At 51.5% G+C, this 15,040-nt stretch overlaps 1 protein-coding gene across 7 annotated transcripts; it reads right to left on the reverse strand.

Annotated features, from left to right (window-relative positions):
- Positions 1-2,107: 2,107 nt before the first annotated feature.
- Uckl1 (uridine-cytidine kinase 1 like 1) lies at positions 2,108-15,026 on the reverse strand. 7 transcript variants are annotated; one of them, XM_075963426.1, is made up of 15 exons: positions 14,863-15,026; positions 7,797-7,987; positions 7,603-7,709; positions 7,345-7,515; positions 7,193-7,264; positions 6,225-6,414; positions 6,081-6,142; positions 4,147-4,166; positions 3,424-3,496; positions 3,199-3,336; positions 3,022-3,084; positions 2,817-2,939; positions 2,616-2,723; positions 2,388-2,544; positions 2,108-2,311 (listed from the first exon to the last, which is right to left on the reverse strand). In XM_075963426.1, exons 1-15 carry the CDS (start codon positions 14,973-14,975, stop codon positions 2,232-2,234), a joined length of 1,668 nt encoding a protein of 555 aa, XP_075819541.1. In that variant the 5' UTR covers positions 14,976-15,026; the 3' UTR covers positions 2,108-2,231. The 7 variants fall into 7 exon arrangements, with proteins under 7 accessions (XP_075819541.1, XP_075819542.1, XP_075819543.1 ...); XM_075963427.1 differs by lacking the exon at positions 4,147-4,166 and adding an exon at positions 5,547-5,563; XM_075963428.1 differs by having other exon boundaries at positions 3,199-3,292; positions 3,398-3,496; positions 14,863-15,025.
- Positions 15,027-15,040: the final 14 nt, after the last annotated feature.

Raw genomic sequence — 15,040 nt, forward strand, 5'->3', positions numbered from 1 at the left:
ACATGTACTTGAATGCACTGCACTGCATAGGCCCTGGCCAGCATTTGGCTTCAGCTGTGTATGTTGGTCACAAGGGTGACCATACCAAATATATCCCTTGGGACCATGCCAAGCTCACCCGATCATCGAATATATGAGGTCTAGCACACAACTAGAAGCTTTCCTCTCTTGAAACACTAAAACCAATTTATGAGCACCTGTTGAAATCAGTAATCAAGGTGCACGCAGAGGACAGCCTGGGAAGGGGCTTTCTGTGTCCAGTGCCCCATAGGCTGTGCTGCTGGGAGATAGTTTTCTAGGGAAGTGTCTTATGCTAAGTTGGAGGAAGAAATTTTAATTTAAAGACAATTTTTAAGAGCTGAATGTAAGTGCATGGAAAGCCTGTACCAGTTTTACCCATTTACTGAAGTCCGGATAGAGCAGAGCACAAACTGCTGTCGGCCCAGGCTACCTGACTTTGGTGTGCCTCCAGGGGCCAAGCTGAAAGCTGTGGTGGTTCTGCATGGTGACCTGTCTAAATGTTGACCTAAAATAAATGTTTTCACTGAAGACCAGATGTGTGTCTTATTAGTGATTCCTGCCTAATTCTGTTCATGAATTTGGCATTGAAATGGCACCTGGTGTTAGCCCCTGCTGGGTCCCCTGTGGGCTGAGGCCTCATTTCCACTTTTCTGATCTAGCTGTGAATACCCCTCCTCAGTTCTGACACCTCATTTCTAAATGCTTTGTCCAGAATAAAGAAAAGAACTTGTTAGTCCCGCATGCCTTTAATCCCTGCTAAGGCAGCTGGATTTTGTACACATATGTATATTGGTTTGATTTGTTCTCCAGAACCAATCATCCTGGTTGGACTTGGGTAGAACCCTCCTAGGAAGGACCTGATTTCTACCCAGGTTCTCAGTATTCCTAAATTCTTCCTCTGGGAAAACCTGGCTGGAAAGAATAATCTATCTTCAGTTTTCTAGCATAAAGTGCAGGAGAGCCTGGAGACATGGGATAGGGTCTACTTACCATGTTACAGAGAAGGTGCTCCTGACCTCTGCTTTGGTCCTCTCACTAGTGCCTGGCTGCCCCTTGAACAAACCACTCACCTTATCTCCCCACCATTAAGATCACCTCTACTCAGCAACTTCCTGTCCCCAGCTTGTTACAAGTTGGAAAAAGGCACACACCAAACTTGAATAGGGTTTTTGGGGGAGCCTGTCTTAGGTTCCTAGCCTACCTGTCACAGCCCATATCAAGTAGCTGTCAGTATGCACTTGTCTGTCATCTCATTGGGATAGAGTCATCATGACAGCAAGATGCCTAGCAGTTTCCAGAGAAGCTTATCTTACCCTCTAGAGTCTAGTAGCAGCAAGGTGGGGCCAGACATGAGACTCTGGTTTTGAGAACCTGAGGCTCTTACCATCTTTAAGCTGGGTTTTCTTCCATGGCTCAGTCCTTGCCATAGCTGCCCACACCCACTAGTTTCTTCTGGTAATGTAAATGTTGGGAGGAAATGGTCACAGAGGCTGCCTCCTATATAGACACTCAGAATCTTAGGTCGCCCTGTCTCTGGGTCCAAGTCAGGTGGGTATCGAGCTGTGTGGTTCATTTAGAGACTCTACTTATCCCCATCAGGCAATGAATGAACTTCAATCGTAAGGAAAGCAGGATGCAGGGATAAGAATACCTTGTCTCTCGGACAGAAGCTGGACCCCATTCTCAACTTCTTACGGTTTCTATTGCTGTGCAGAGACCATGACCACAGCAACTCATAAAGGAAACCATTTAATTGAGGCTGGCTTACAGTTCAGAGGTTTAGTCCCTTATCATCATGGCGGGAAACATGGCAATGTGCAGGCAGACACGGTGTTGGAGAAGATGCTGAGAGTTCTACATCTTGTTCTGCAGGCAACAGAACTGTGTACTGGGCGTGGCTTGAGCATATATGAGACCTCAAAGTCCACCCCCACAATGACACTTTCCAAGGCCACACCTAATATTGCCACTCCCTGTGGGCTAAGCATTCAAACACATGAATCTATGGGGGTTAAACCTAATCTACTACAAACACCTTGGGGAGACTGCCTCAGCGGAGCCCACCCAGAATACATTCTGCTACACCTTCATTTTTCTAAAGCTTTATTTATTTTGCAAACTGAGTATCATTGGTAACATTTTTACATTCAAATAAGTTAATGTGTTATCTCTGCAATCTGGATAGAAATGAGAGTAGCTCCAACTGGGAACTAACCCACAGAGGCTGTCTCTTCCTCATCACTGCCATCAGGAACTGCATCTGTTCCAAAGTAGCGATCACCAAAATTCCCTGCAAAAAGAAATGGCCTTGTGTGACTGGGTCCTCCTAGATCATCAGCCGTGCCCCTGGACTATGACAGCCTCACCAATGCCTGGGATGATACGGAAAAGGTCATTGACACGCTTGTCCACAGCTGTGGTGATAATCCTCACACGTGGAAACGCATAGGCCACAGAGTGCACACCCATCTCTGCCATGAGCAGGGATAGCAAGAAGATCTTGTCTTCGGGCACATCATGGTCCTGTATAGCATGGGAACAGGGTAAGTTCCAACACCAAGGGAACCACCTGCAGCCCATCCAGGTCCACTTACCAGGAGCACACGTACAGCCATCATGGCTGCGGCTCCTGTGGATACTGTGCAGTCCATCAGGATCACGTGGTCATCACTAATATCCTTGGGAAGTCTTAGGTAGTGGAGCTGTAAATGTTCGTAAAGTCAGAGTAGGGCCCCACTCTCCCCATGGGCTGGGCATCACTGTAACACCCTTCCCAGCCCTCCCTGGCTGGACACCTCAGGCTCCCCTGTGAGCTGGTTGGTCTGGATGAGGATAGTGCCGATGCGCACATCCTTGCACACGGCACGCAGCGCAGGCTCCATGGTTTCCCCTGCTCGCAGAATGGACACGCCGGTGATCTAGCAGGGAATAGAGGCTGACTGGGCTGCAAGCAAGATGCTTCAGCCTACAGCCTCCTACCCCAGCAGCTACTGCCCTTACCTGCTTTCCAGCATAGCATTTCCCCACGTAGTCCTGCCCCTGTGGGGTTTGTACAGTGCAGTCCTACATAGGGAGGTGGGGTATCTATGAACAGTCAGAGCTGAGCAAACCCCCCCCCCATCGTAAGCCCACCAGGATGGCCGGACACCTTCCACCCATTCTCCCACAAACCCACACCTGGAAGGGTAGGAAGGACAGTGCATGTTCAATAAGCAGCCGCATCAATCTTTTGGAATAGAAAATGAATTCATCCCGGCTAGTCTCCTTGTCCCTGATGGTGGAATAAGGAAGCTTTAGAACAGGATGGACCAGAACCTGGGAGGGGGAGGAGGACGACGACAGAATTGGAGGTAGCACTCCATAGGTGGGCCTTTACCTGATGATGGTGTGCATGCCTCGTACCTGTGGTGTACTCTTGAGGACACTCAGTGTCTGGGGAAGGGGATGGCACTGGTGGGCTGAGGCCAACGCAGCCCTAGAGATACAAATTGATTGGAATATTTTATCCAAAAGTCCCTTTCTAACCCAGAGGACAGACATCTGAACATCACTGTGGGGATGGGCATGTGCAAGGTGGGAGCTGTCTGCTGGCTATGGCTGACCCAAGAAAAATGCCTTGTCTCCTAAAATGCCAGGCAAAAGTGAGAATGCTCAATTCTGAACATGGAACACACTCTCAGTGAGGCGAATGCTGGGGGGCTGAGGCATGAGGTGTCCCCTCCTAGACTCGGATAAAGTAGAGAGGTCAGACATAGGGAAGAAAGGAGCTTACTGTGGGAACAGATTTCAGCCTCCAAATGGACAGCTTGTCCCCCAACTTCTCCTGGGAGCAACATGTAAGCTGTAGGGCCAAGCTCCACTCAGATCCATCCCCCAAGTAGTGTGCAGTCCCTCGGGAGGGAGGGCAAAGCAAGGAGGGCTCAGTGCCAAAGGCTACCCCACCCAAAACCCAAGCCTGGAGAGGGAAGGGCCAAGGACTTGTCAGAGGCAGGAGGGCAGGCTGGTTAGGGGGAAAGGTACAAACAGTGATCTTGGAAGGGAGGGGTCACTGAAGTACAAAGTGCAGGAGCAGTGCAGGGCGTGGGCAGCACACAGCGCGGCACAATCAGAGCTTGCTCTGCTCACATATCCCAACGCAGCTTCCTCTGCTCGCCAGGTGAAGAGCGTGTTCAGGGAGGGAACAAGGCAGGAAACAGGTTTACAAAGAGGAAAAGAACAGAGAGAAGAACACTTAGTGGGAGATCAGCCAAGTCCCTGCAGAAGGTAGCCTGTGGGCCACCAGCTGGCTGAAGACTTGAGGCAGGAGGCTGGCAGCTGTCTTGGCACTGACATCCTTGGTGCCTGAGGGGAGAGCACCACCTACACCCAGACGTTTTTCCCTTCTGCTCACCAGTAACTTCCCGGAGTTGGAGGAGACCAAGGGGGTCAGCCACCACTTCCTTGGCTGACCAAAAAAACGGAAAGTGGAGCTGGCTGTGCCTGGAGATTTTTCTCAGAATTGAGGCTTTGTAAGGGCCCTGGCACAGGTCTGTGGCACCCTGGTCTTGGTGAGGCCAAGTGGAGACTCATGCAAGGACAGGAAGCAGGGCTGTTTAGAAGGTTCTGGAGGCATTTCCAACAGTGGCTTAGAACTTCTGGGGCATCCAGTGGGACACAGTGGCTCAACGGGCTCTTCCCAACTCTGAGGAAAGCCTGGAGGAAGGGTAGGTCCCTGGTGCTACCTATGACTCTTGCCTGGGCTTTGATCAGCAGTGGATGATAACGGCGTAACAGCCTATCCCAGCTTCATGCTGCAATTGCTCCTTCTGCCTGAGTTGTGCTACAGCTTGAAGACTAAGCTAGGATAGGGCAGGGCCTAGGTGGAGAAGGCAGAGCCAAACCCTCACTCCCCACTCCCCAGGGAGAGTCAAGGGAGCCTATGGCCCATTGTACGGTTCATTTTACAAGATACATCAGCCTAGATGCAGAGCCAGGCTTTACGGTCGCAGAGACATGTCAGGGTGGTCCCTGTCTTGGATCACGAATGGCAGTGCTGTTCCAGGAGAACAGCTTTGTTCTCTGTGGATGGACCCCAAGTTAGGCTGTATGGGGAAAGAGCCTCCATGACACATCTGGCCAGGACAGGTAAAACATAACCCTGAGAAAGGCCAGGCAGTGGTGGCATATGCCTTTAATTTCAGCATTCCAGAGGCAGAAGCAGGTGGATCTTGAGTTTGAGGCCAGCCTGGTCTAAAGTGAATTCCAGGACTACATAGAGAAACCCCATCTTGAGAAAACAAAACAATCCCCCACCACCACCACCAAAAAACCAAAACCAAACAAACAGAAAAAACCTGGGGAAAAGTCCTTAATTTCTTTGTACCTTAGTGTTCTTATCTGCCAGCAGGGGAGCAGCAGCAAGGCTGCTTACCACTCTACCCCTGTGATATGGACTGACTGACTGCTTGGCTAGGTGACAGCCGACCCGGAGTTCTATGAAGATGTTGGAAATGCCTCCAAATCTGCAGAGAGTTGTGGAGTCTTACCTGACGCTGAGTTCACGCTGTGGCAGCAACGCAGGGAGACACAAGGGAACGGGTGATGCATCAGTGACCAGGGCAAGCAGCCAGGCTACCCCTAACCCCAGTGACAGACATCCACAGCCCCACGTGGAAATAGCAAACTACAGGAGGAGGCAGGCTCCTAAGGACCTCTGAAGTGGGGACAGGCTGGGCTGCAGCAGTAGTGCCAAGGCAGAACTAGTGCCAGACACCGCAGCACAGCTATGAACCACCTAATGTCGGCCCCGTAGCGGGAAAATGGGACTCAGTGCTGAAGCCTATAATCCTAGACTAGTGGTCCACCCTTGTTACTCTCAGGGCTGGCAGGGACAGGAGTGCACCCTTTCATGCATGGCCAAATCCCCTTGCCTATCACAGAGGGCTGGGCCATTTAAATAAGCTTAGGAAGCAGGCTCAGAACCTGTAGGGGACAGTGGATGTGTGGGGTGGAGTGCGCAGGCTGCTGTGAGGGGGAGACAGTAGAGAGACAGGGACTTGGGTTTTATCAGGCTGACTCACCTCTTCCAGCTGGCTGTGAACGTGCTGCACAATCAGGTCAATGGCTACTGTGTTCCCGCTCCCTGGAGGGGGAGAAAGAGGATAACTTAGAAGCCTGCTGGCCCTTCTGCCCTGCTGGCAGGAAGACAAGGCAGGCAGGCTCACCTCTGGGCACTACAATATCTGCCAGGCGCATGGTGGGCTGGATATACTGATCGAAGGCAGGCTTGACAAACTTGTTGTACTGCTTAATGACGCCCTCAATATCCCGACCTCGTTCGCTGATGTCCCGGCGTAGCCGCCGTACCAGTCGGATATCAGAATCTGTGTCTACAAAGATCTTCATGTCTAGGAGCTGGGTGGGGACAACAGGCCAGTGCACAGGGCTGAGGCAAGCATCAAATAGAAGAGGAGCCACAGAGCCAGAGTGGCAACATGATCACCTCATGGTCTATGGGCTGTGATCACTGGGGTCAGCTGCTACAGGACACCCACTGGCCTAACCATTAGTATAAGTAAGAGGCACTCATAGGAAGTGTGCATTAGGACGCATGTGGGTGTGAGGTACAGATGGAGACAACTGACAAGTCAGGCAGAATTGGGACTTGGCAGGATGATGGACATATGACTCATTATACCTCCCATGAACACCGGAGAAGTGGGGCTTTGAGAGTTCAGGGTATGGCCTCCTCCGGTCAGCATGTGATAGGTAATCCCTGAAGGAGCCATGTGGAGATTGGGGCTGCCATGTGGAGATGGTAAGAGTCCTCTTGGCCTGGGCCAGGGTCTTGCAGCAAAGTCCCTCAAACTCACTGGCTTTAAGTCCTTGTTTGTTCCTCAACAAGGAAGAATCTCAAGAGCAGGGGAAATAGAAGCAGAGCTCTCAACATCCCATATTCAAGGGAACTATGGTCCCCAGAAGCCACGTCTTCCTACAGTGGTCAGTTAGCTAATGGTACAGAGCAGTTGTGAATGTCTAGGAGACACCAGGAGGGTTCATCTAGAAGCATCTGATTGGGAGCAATCTGTTCAGAGAGCACAGAGCATGGAAGCCGTGGGGATGGGGCAGGGTGTTTAAAAGAACTGTGTTTCTGGGGATGCCTGTGGGGTGGGTGCTCCCAGCAAGCTCTCACCTCCAGCAGTGTCTTGTCAGCAAAGGCCATGATGCCCTCAAAGATGATGACATTTGCACCATATAGTGTTTTCTGCAAAGGAACCCAGGGAGTTTCAATGTTCAGCTCAGGCCCCTGCAGCCTCTGGAAGAGCCCCAAGACCATGGGCCTACCCAGTCCTTTTTCCGGCTATGGGTGGTGAAGTCATAGATGGGTATTTGGACGCTCCTGCCCTGCTTTAGTTTCTTGAGGGTCGAAATGATGAGGTCAAAATCGAAGGCATCAGGGTGGTCAAAGTTGAAGTTGTTGCAGGCAGCCTGTTCCTGCTGCTGCTGTGTCAGAACCTAGGGGAGCATGATGAAGCCCTATGACCAAAGGCCTACGTTTGTAGGGGTGAAGGAGGTACTCTGGGGAGATGAGCAGGGCCTCACCTTATAGAAGGAGTCCATGGACAGCAGGACCACCCAGGGCACATCTAGTGCTTCAATGATCATCCTGGCTACGGTGGTCTTCCCAGATGCACTGCCACCTCCCAAGCCTGTAGGTGGAAGGTTACCTTGCCATTAGTTGCACTGGGCTGACCATGTAGACTGACCCCCAAGGTGCCTTACCACACTGCTATTACCAATGGCAAAGGCCTCCTTGGACTGTGTGCCATGTTCATTGTACCATGGTGGCCGCCCGGCTGTGTAGATGGTGCGTTTGCTCGTGCGAAGCAGGGGTGGCTCTGACTTGCACTGGCTGGTGGTACGCTTCCGGGGCGAGCGCCCGGTACCCACTGGTGGGAGGAGTCTGTCCAAGGACCCTGCGTTGCTGCTGTGAAGACGAATGTGCTCAGCCTCAGTCAACAGTCATCAATCTCCCTGGTCATGCCCAACAGGGACAGGTACAATATGGGCTCAACTGGGGAGAGTGTGCCCAAGAAACGTACCTGTAGCTGGTCCAAGGAGTTAATGGGGCCACAAAACCTTAGACTGTTCACACAGCAAGGACAAGGGACAACAATGAGTGACAAGAGGGCATAAGAAGGTATACACATCTCTGAGTCACAATCCTATCCCTCTGTGGACTACGGTGGGTAGGGCCTCATGCCCAGGAAATGAATACCCAAGGGAAGAGAAGATCCCATTAAGGACTGTGCCCCTTTCCCTAACATAGTCCAGTCACTGCTGCCCTGGAGGATGGTTGTTGCCCCAGGAGGTGAGAGTACAATGTACTGGCCACATACCAGTGACAAGTTATATGTTCTAGGGATTTCTCTGGTCTGGCACGCCCTGGTCTGGCACCCCGTCAAGGAAAGTAGGAAAGGAAGAAGGGAGGCTAGAAGACCTATGAAGAACCCACTTTTCAGTATGACTCCTTCTGTGCTCCAAACCAGACAACGTCCAGCAGCCTGTAAATGCCACCTGTGTGGCCGATGTGTGTATGTGCACACACGTATGCACGTTATGTGGTGGTGGTTTGAGATGGTGACCCAAGACAGAGAAGGAAAGACTAACCAAGAGTGCAAGAGGGAAATGCAACCCGAAGAAGGTTAGAGCAGATCTGTAGCTTTGTACATAGCCTACCACTCATGCTAGGTGAGCACTCAGAACCCTGCTGATACCGCAGTTAGTCTGCCTTTCTCGATGGTGCCATTTCCAGCCATGGCCTTCACATCTGAGAATGAGCAGTGGTGGGCTGAATAAAAAGGGCCCCCAGAGTCCCATAGGGAGTGAAACTATGTGGAGGTGTAGCCTTGTTGGAGAAAGTATGTCACTGGGTCCCTGGAGGTGGGCTTTGAGGTTTCAGAAGTTCAATCCAGGCCTACTGGCTCACTCTCTTCCCGCTGCCTGTGGATCCAGATGTAGAACTCTCAGCTACTTCTCCAGCACCATGTCTGCCCCCATGTTTCCTGCCGTGATGATAACGAACTAAATCTCTGAACTCCAAGCAAGCTCCGATTAAAAGTTTTCTTTTACGAGAGTTGCTGTGGTCATGGTGTCTCTTCACAGCAGAAGAAACCCTGAGACAAGGAGCGTCTGCAGAGGCTCAATGTGCTACATCACCTTTCTATTACTTGCCGCTTTCCCTGAGGTACAGCCTGATGCAGAAGTGCTAAGAGAAGGCTAGAAAGATGACTCAGCAGTTAAGAGCACTGACTACTCTTCAAGAGGACCCAGGTTCAATTCCCAGCACCCACATGGCAGCTCACAACTGTCTGTAACTCTAGTTCCAGGGGACCTGACGCCCTCACACAGATACACATGCAGGTAAAACACCAGTGCACATAAAATAAAAATAAATCTTAAAAAAAAAATTACTTAATTTGCCGGGCGGTGGTGGCGCACGCCTTTAATTCCAGCACTCGGGAGGCAGAGGCAGGCGGATCTCTGTGAGTTTGAGGCTAGCCTGGTCTACAAGAGCTAGTTCCAGGACAAGAACCAAAAGCTAAGGAGAAACCCTGTCTCAAAAATCAAAAAAAAAAATTAATTAATTTTAAAAAGTGCTAAGAGAACAAGACATATGCTTAACAGAGGCACTTTCTGGCCAACTGCCTGAAAGGAAATCTGGGTAGGTCACATGATCCCAGCCTCAGCTTTCAAACTTCTCAAGAGGCTCTCGGGTAAGTGGCTTTGCCTGGCATGCTGTGTCTTACCCATGTGGGGTCAAATTGAAATGGCCACTGATGATACACAGTAGTGTTTGGTGGGTAGGGGGGCTGCCTATAGAAATGGCAGGTGGACGTGCCTGTCTAGCTCCTTGTGCGATGCCTCCTACAGTGGCTGGTAAAGTCTGGAGTACCGCAAGAGAAAGAACACCGTATGGAATACCAGGTAAACCTGAGGTGAATGAGGTAGATTGGCAGGTCCAGAGGGGAACAAGTATCCTGGCTAATGTACCAGGGTGTGGCCCTAGACAGTTTCTTTCTACCTCTGGGATGGCCCAGTTTGGGGACAGTGAGCATCATAGAAAGAACCCATCTGTATCCAACCAGGAAAACACACTGCACACATCCTTGGGGGCAGAGACAGTAGGCCTGCTTGTTTCTATACCATCCATCCATACCAGATCTCAGAGAATGAGCACAGGGAATAATTAGTCAGTCTGTTAAGTTCAGCCTCACCTCCACTGCTCTGGAGACAAGTGCAGGAGCTGAGAGCATGGAGCCAGGCATAAACAACACATCTGAATACGGAGACCTGAGTCTGCCAGACAGGGGTCTTAGGGACAGATAGCATGTGAGGGACACAGGTCACGAAGGGGCATCACCTGCATCCTAACTCCGGCCTGCCTGAATGTCTCAGTCAGAAAGGGACACAACTGTAAACCCAAACAATGAGGTCCCCAGATCCCAGACAGAGGGTAACTGGTTGCTCACTTGAACATACTAATCCATCCACGTAAACAAACGGATCTGTGAAGCTTATCTACTGGGCTGTCCTTTCCAGTGGGCAAGAGCTGGGGGGCCCCGCTAGAGGAAAGAACAGAGATTCCCTAGGGTTCCAGACTGAGTCTTGCCTTGGTCCCTAGGGGCAACATGACCACAGCACGCAGAGTAGCTCTGGGAGGCCACAGTAAACAAAAATCAAATTCAGGTCCTCTGTCTCCCCACTGGGCCTCCTCCACCTACCCCAGGGAGCTGTCCTCAGCTTTTGGGAGGAAACTACTCCAAGGCAGAGCATCTGACTTGCAAGAGGGCCAAACAATCTGATAAAACTAGCACTGCCTGCCTGTAGGCTGTGCCCTGGGCATCACTGGTAAACACAAGGACACACAAAGTCAAGATATTCAGACAGAAATTGAGCAAAGGATGTAACAGGTGGGGGTTGCTTTCCTGGTCTCCCTGATTTTCAGAGTACCAGCTTCCTTGGGGAAATTTAAGTTCCCTCATGAAGATCCCTTCCAAGGCTTGTGCTGCTGATGGGCAGAGTGCCCAGGTGCAAGCAGATCATTGAGAACTTGGCCAGAAATCTGCCTCATGCTACATCTGTACCTAGCCCAGCCCCCTTGTCCTCCTCAAAGCTAATACCTGTCTCCTGGAGCCAGAGATAAGGCATCACCCCAGTTCTCACAAAAGGGAAAGTAGTACAACATACTTCATCTCTTATCCACAGACAGACAAAGGGGTTTCTGGCCTCAACAACAGTTCATTTGTACCAACAGAATTAAGAGACACAGCGAATGCAAGACGCTACCACAACCACAACCCCAAGCCAGCCACATCTGCAGCCCTGAGCTCTGTTCAGCTCCCAGGAGTACCTGCTGGCTGGTTTGTTTTCAGATATCCATGGGCATGCATCACACAAGTCAGGAGTGGTCAGTAGCAATGGGAAGCAGGGTTCTCATCAGCAGGGACTCTGCTGCAACTCACCTGCCTTCTGCTCCAAGAGTCCAGCACCCTGAGATCCTGAGGCCAGGGTAAACTGGGGGGCTGCTCATTGCCAAGGACGCAGGTAGGTACAGAGGGCTCAGAGGTGGGTGTCCCTGGACAGTGGGGTGGCCCAAGTATGTGTGGTCTAGGTGCTAGCAGTGAGAGTATCACTCCCTCTTAGAACTACTGTCGTCCCCAAGGACAGCTTGGGCTTTCTGGCCACCTGAACTAGTCCTCCATGGGTAGAATCACTCCTATGGACGGCACAGCAGAAGAGCTAGGTGGTATTGGACCCCTACCTAGGCTGGCAGCAGTAGCTTACTATATACAAGGGGTGGGGCACAGCAGCTAGGTAGGCCCAGGAGCCCTACTGCACTAAGGGAACACAATGTTAGTCTCAGAGGCCAAGGCCACATGTATAAGAGGATCATCCTGTTAGGGCTCATGTACCAGATATTAATAGTACTGAGTTTGGCCTGCACAATCCCCAGGCCAGTTGGTGTGAAGTGTATTTCAGTGTTAGCCAGTACACTCATTGGCTACTTGTGAAGGCCCACTGTATTCTAGTACCTTTCCCCCAAATTTTCTGGAAGAAATACGGTTGTGCCCCGAATGCACAAACAGGGAGACAAGGAAATCTGAGGCCCCTCCAGACCAGGATGAATGTCAGTGCTGAGTTGGTTGCCTCTCCCATGGCCTCAAGGTGCCTCCTACAATGATAAACAAATCTGAAACTCTACCCTAGCACACCCAAGAATAACTGTGCCATCCCCCACCTTACAGAGGCTCCAGCAAGTCCTATGGTCACCCAGGCCTCATCAGTCAGCAGGGAAACTGGCACCTTCATGCCCACAGCATAGAGAGAAAGGAAAGATTTGGTCCCAGCCTCAGCTGAAATCTTTACTGACTTAAGATCTAGTCAGAGAAGCTCTGCTGGTCTTGGAGTTCTCTTCCAGAGGTGGGTTGGCCTTACTGCAACCTCATCCTACCCAGCTGGTCTCTAGCACAAAGACGGTCTGGCAGGTATTCAGGAAAAAGGAAGTTTCCAAGTGGACTTCACACACCTGAAAAGGAGCCACTCTGGGAGCACCTTGGCAGAGCTCTTCCCACTATCTAGGTAATTCATGGCTAAGTCTACATCCCTACTAGACACCTGGAGCAGGACTGGAGCCTATGTATGTTTACATGTATGTGTACGTGTTTAGAGTTGGTCCCTCCGCCTCCACTCTCAGGTGGTTGGCTGGATATGGCCTAGGATTGCTCTGGGAGGCTGACGTTGTTCTGGGCAGGGATGCAGAGTGAAGGGGTCCTAGGGAATCCGTTCACAAGTTTGGCTGGCTGATCACAACAGAGAATCCTGTCATGTTCTTTGAGTACCCCATCAGGTGAGGATCACGGAATATAAAAACAGGCCACAGGTCTATGGGAAGCTAACACTGTGCTCAGAAAGGGAAGGACTAATTCCAGGTTTGTTACTGTTCTAACAGAATAGATCCTACTTATTGATTCACTAGCCTTGGCCCCAGAACATCAGACCCTGACCCCTGAACTTCATCTTAACCTAGGATATACCAGGCTATCTGGCTAATAACTCTGGCCCCTGAGGTTTCCTCCTTTTAGGCCTCTACTTTAGGTCTCAGGGTTGTCTGAGGTAGGAAGTAGTGTTGGAAGCTGCTACTCAGTCTTCACTTCCCCCTGCTACCCACGAGGTGACAGCTCTGTCAACTATGGCTCAGATGCCACCACTCACCAGGGAGTTGCTGTAGTCCTCTATCCTTATCAAGGAAATAGGGGTTACTGAGGACCTCATTGATAAGGAACCTGCATATGAAAACACCATGGAAATAGAGCTGCCTTATAATTTGCACTCCCAGGGGCTGGAGAGATGGCTCAGTGATTAAGAGCACTGGCTGTTCTTCCAGAGGTCCTGAGTTCAATTCCCAGCAACCACACGCTGGCCCACAACCATCTGTACTGAAAGCCCTCTTCAGGCAGAACACTGTATACATACTAAGTAAATTTTGGGGGAGGGGAGTAATTTGAAATCCGCCTTCCTTTAAAAAAAAAGTAATTTGCATTCTCCTATGTAAGAGAAACCAGAATCAAATGTCTACAGCGGGGTCTGCAGAGAGGAAGGCTCATCACTGACCACCAAAGGACTAAGAAAGGTCTCAAGGTTCCTCTGCCATCACTAGATCTATAATCAAGCTACCCCTTTTGGTGCTTCTATGGAAGGCCTGCAAGAGGCAGGGAATGGCTCAGAGATAGTCACCAAGGCCAGAATCACAAGATTGAGGCAGGACTGGGAGATTAGAGGCTTCCACGGCCCACTTGCCACACCGTAAGTAAGCCTTCACTCACACACCTCCACCTGCATCCCAAGACTCTGGGTGGACACCATTAGCTTCCCTCCACTCTATAATCTCAGCCCAATATCCATTTTTCCAAGGCAGTCTGTAGCTTCTCAGTGTTTCCTCAGGAACCCTCGGAGGATGTGGCCATGACCTCTTTGCTTCTGGTTATATCGAGACATTCTGAACTACAAAGTATCACAAACTCAGCCTTGTTAGACCAAACCAAGTCTTTCGGGCTACCAGTTAGAATGCCTTGGAGTGTGTGAACTAGCCGGGATTGGCCTTTTCCACCTTCAGCACCTGCCGACCCGAAGTCGTCCGGGATCACAATTCCCTAAGCGGTGCTCCTAGGTTCTAGAGCCGGAACAGACCGAAAGTGGTGCCACGCGCAGTTCCAAGCGCGGTCACCACCCCCTGGCGGCGGTGGCCTGGAGTTACTACTCGTGATGATCAGGCCGAGCCCTCTCCATGCTCCTGAAAGCCTCGAAAGGGCCCCCAAACATCACCACCCCATCCTACATTTCACAATTACGGCTGGCCGCCAGGTGGGTGTGGGCCGGTGAGATCAAATTCGAGGAACTCAGAAGGTCGAGCACGCCCACCAGCCACCTGAGAGCCTAGAGTCAAGTGCGCAAACGCTAGGGACAGAAATCCAGGCCACACCGGTCAAACAGGTTTCCACTCTCCGCGCCTCCAAAAGCTAAGGGCTCAGGCCAATTCCGTCTTCCGTCCTGCTGGGGCCCTCCAGGCCACCTGCCACCTCCCTCTTCCCAGGCAGAGGGTTGCCGACACATGGCCCAGGAGGCCCCAAGGCTCCGAGAACTGGCAAAACCTATCCAGGAACCGCGCGGCTGTGGACACCGAGCTGCCTATCTGCGGAGATACGGCGGAACCACCCGGGCTTTAAGAAGGGATGCAAGCCGGTGCGCTGACCCCTCCCAAGAGGCGAGCGCGGCCCCTGCCTTATCCAAGCCTGCGCCTACCGGTCCTCACACGCGGTTTCAGTTTGCTCGGCTGGGCGGCCAGGCACGTCTGGGGCCACAGCAGATTGTAGGGGCGAAGGGGCAGCGTCCGCGGAGGCCGGCGGCGCAGCCATGGCGTCCCGAACCTGGCGGAGGCCAGGGAAGCGCGCAGGAAGTCTGGCACGCTACGGACTACGAA

The sequence above is a fragment of the Microtus pennsylvanicus genome, chromosome 2, assembly GCF_037038515.1.
Source record: "Microtus pennsylvanicus isolate mMicPen1 chromosome 2, mMicPen1.hap1, whole genome shotgun sequence".
Taxonomy (NCBI): domain Eukaryota; kingdom Metazoa; phylum Chordata; class Mammalia; order Rodentia; family Cricetidae; genus Microtus; species Microtus pennsylvanicus.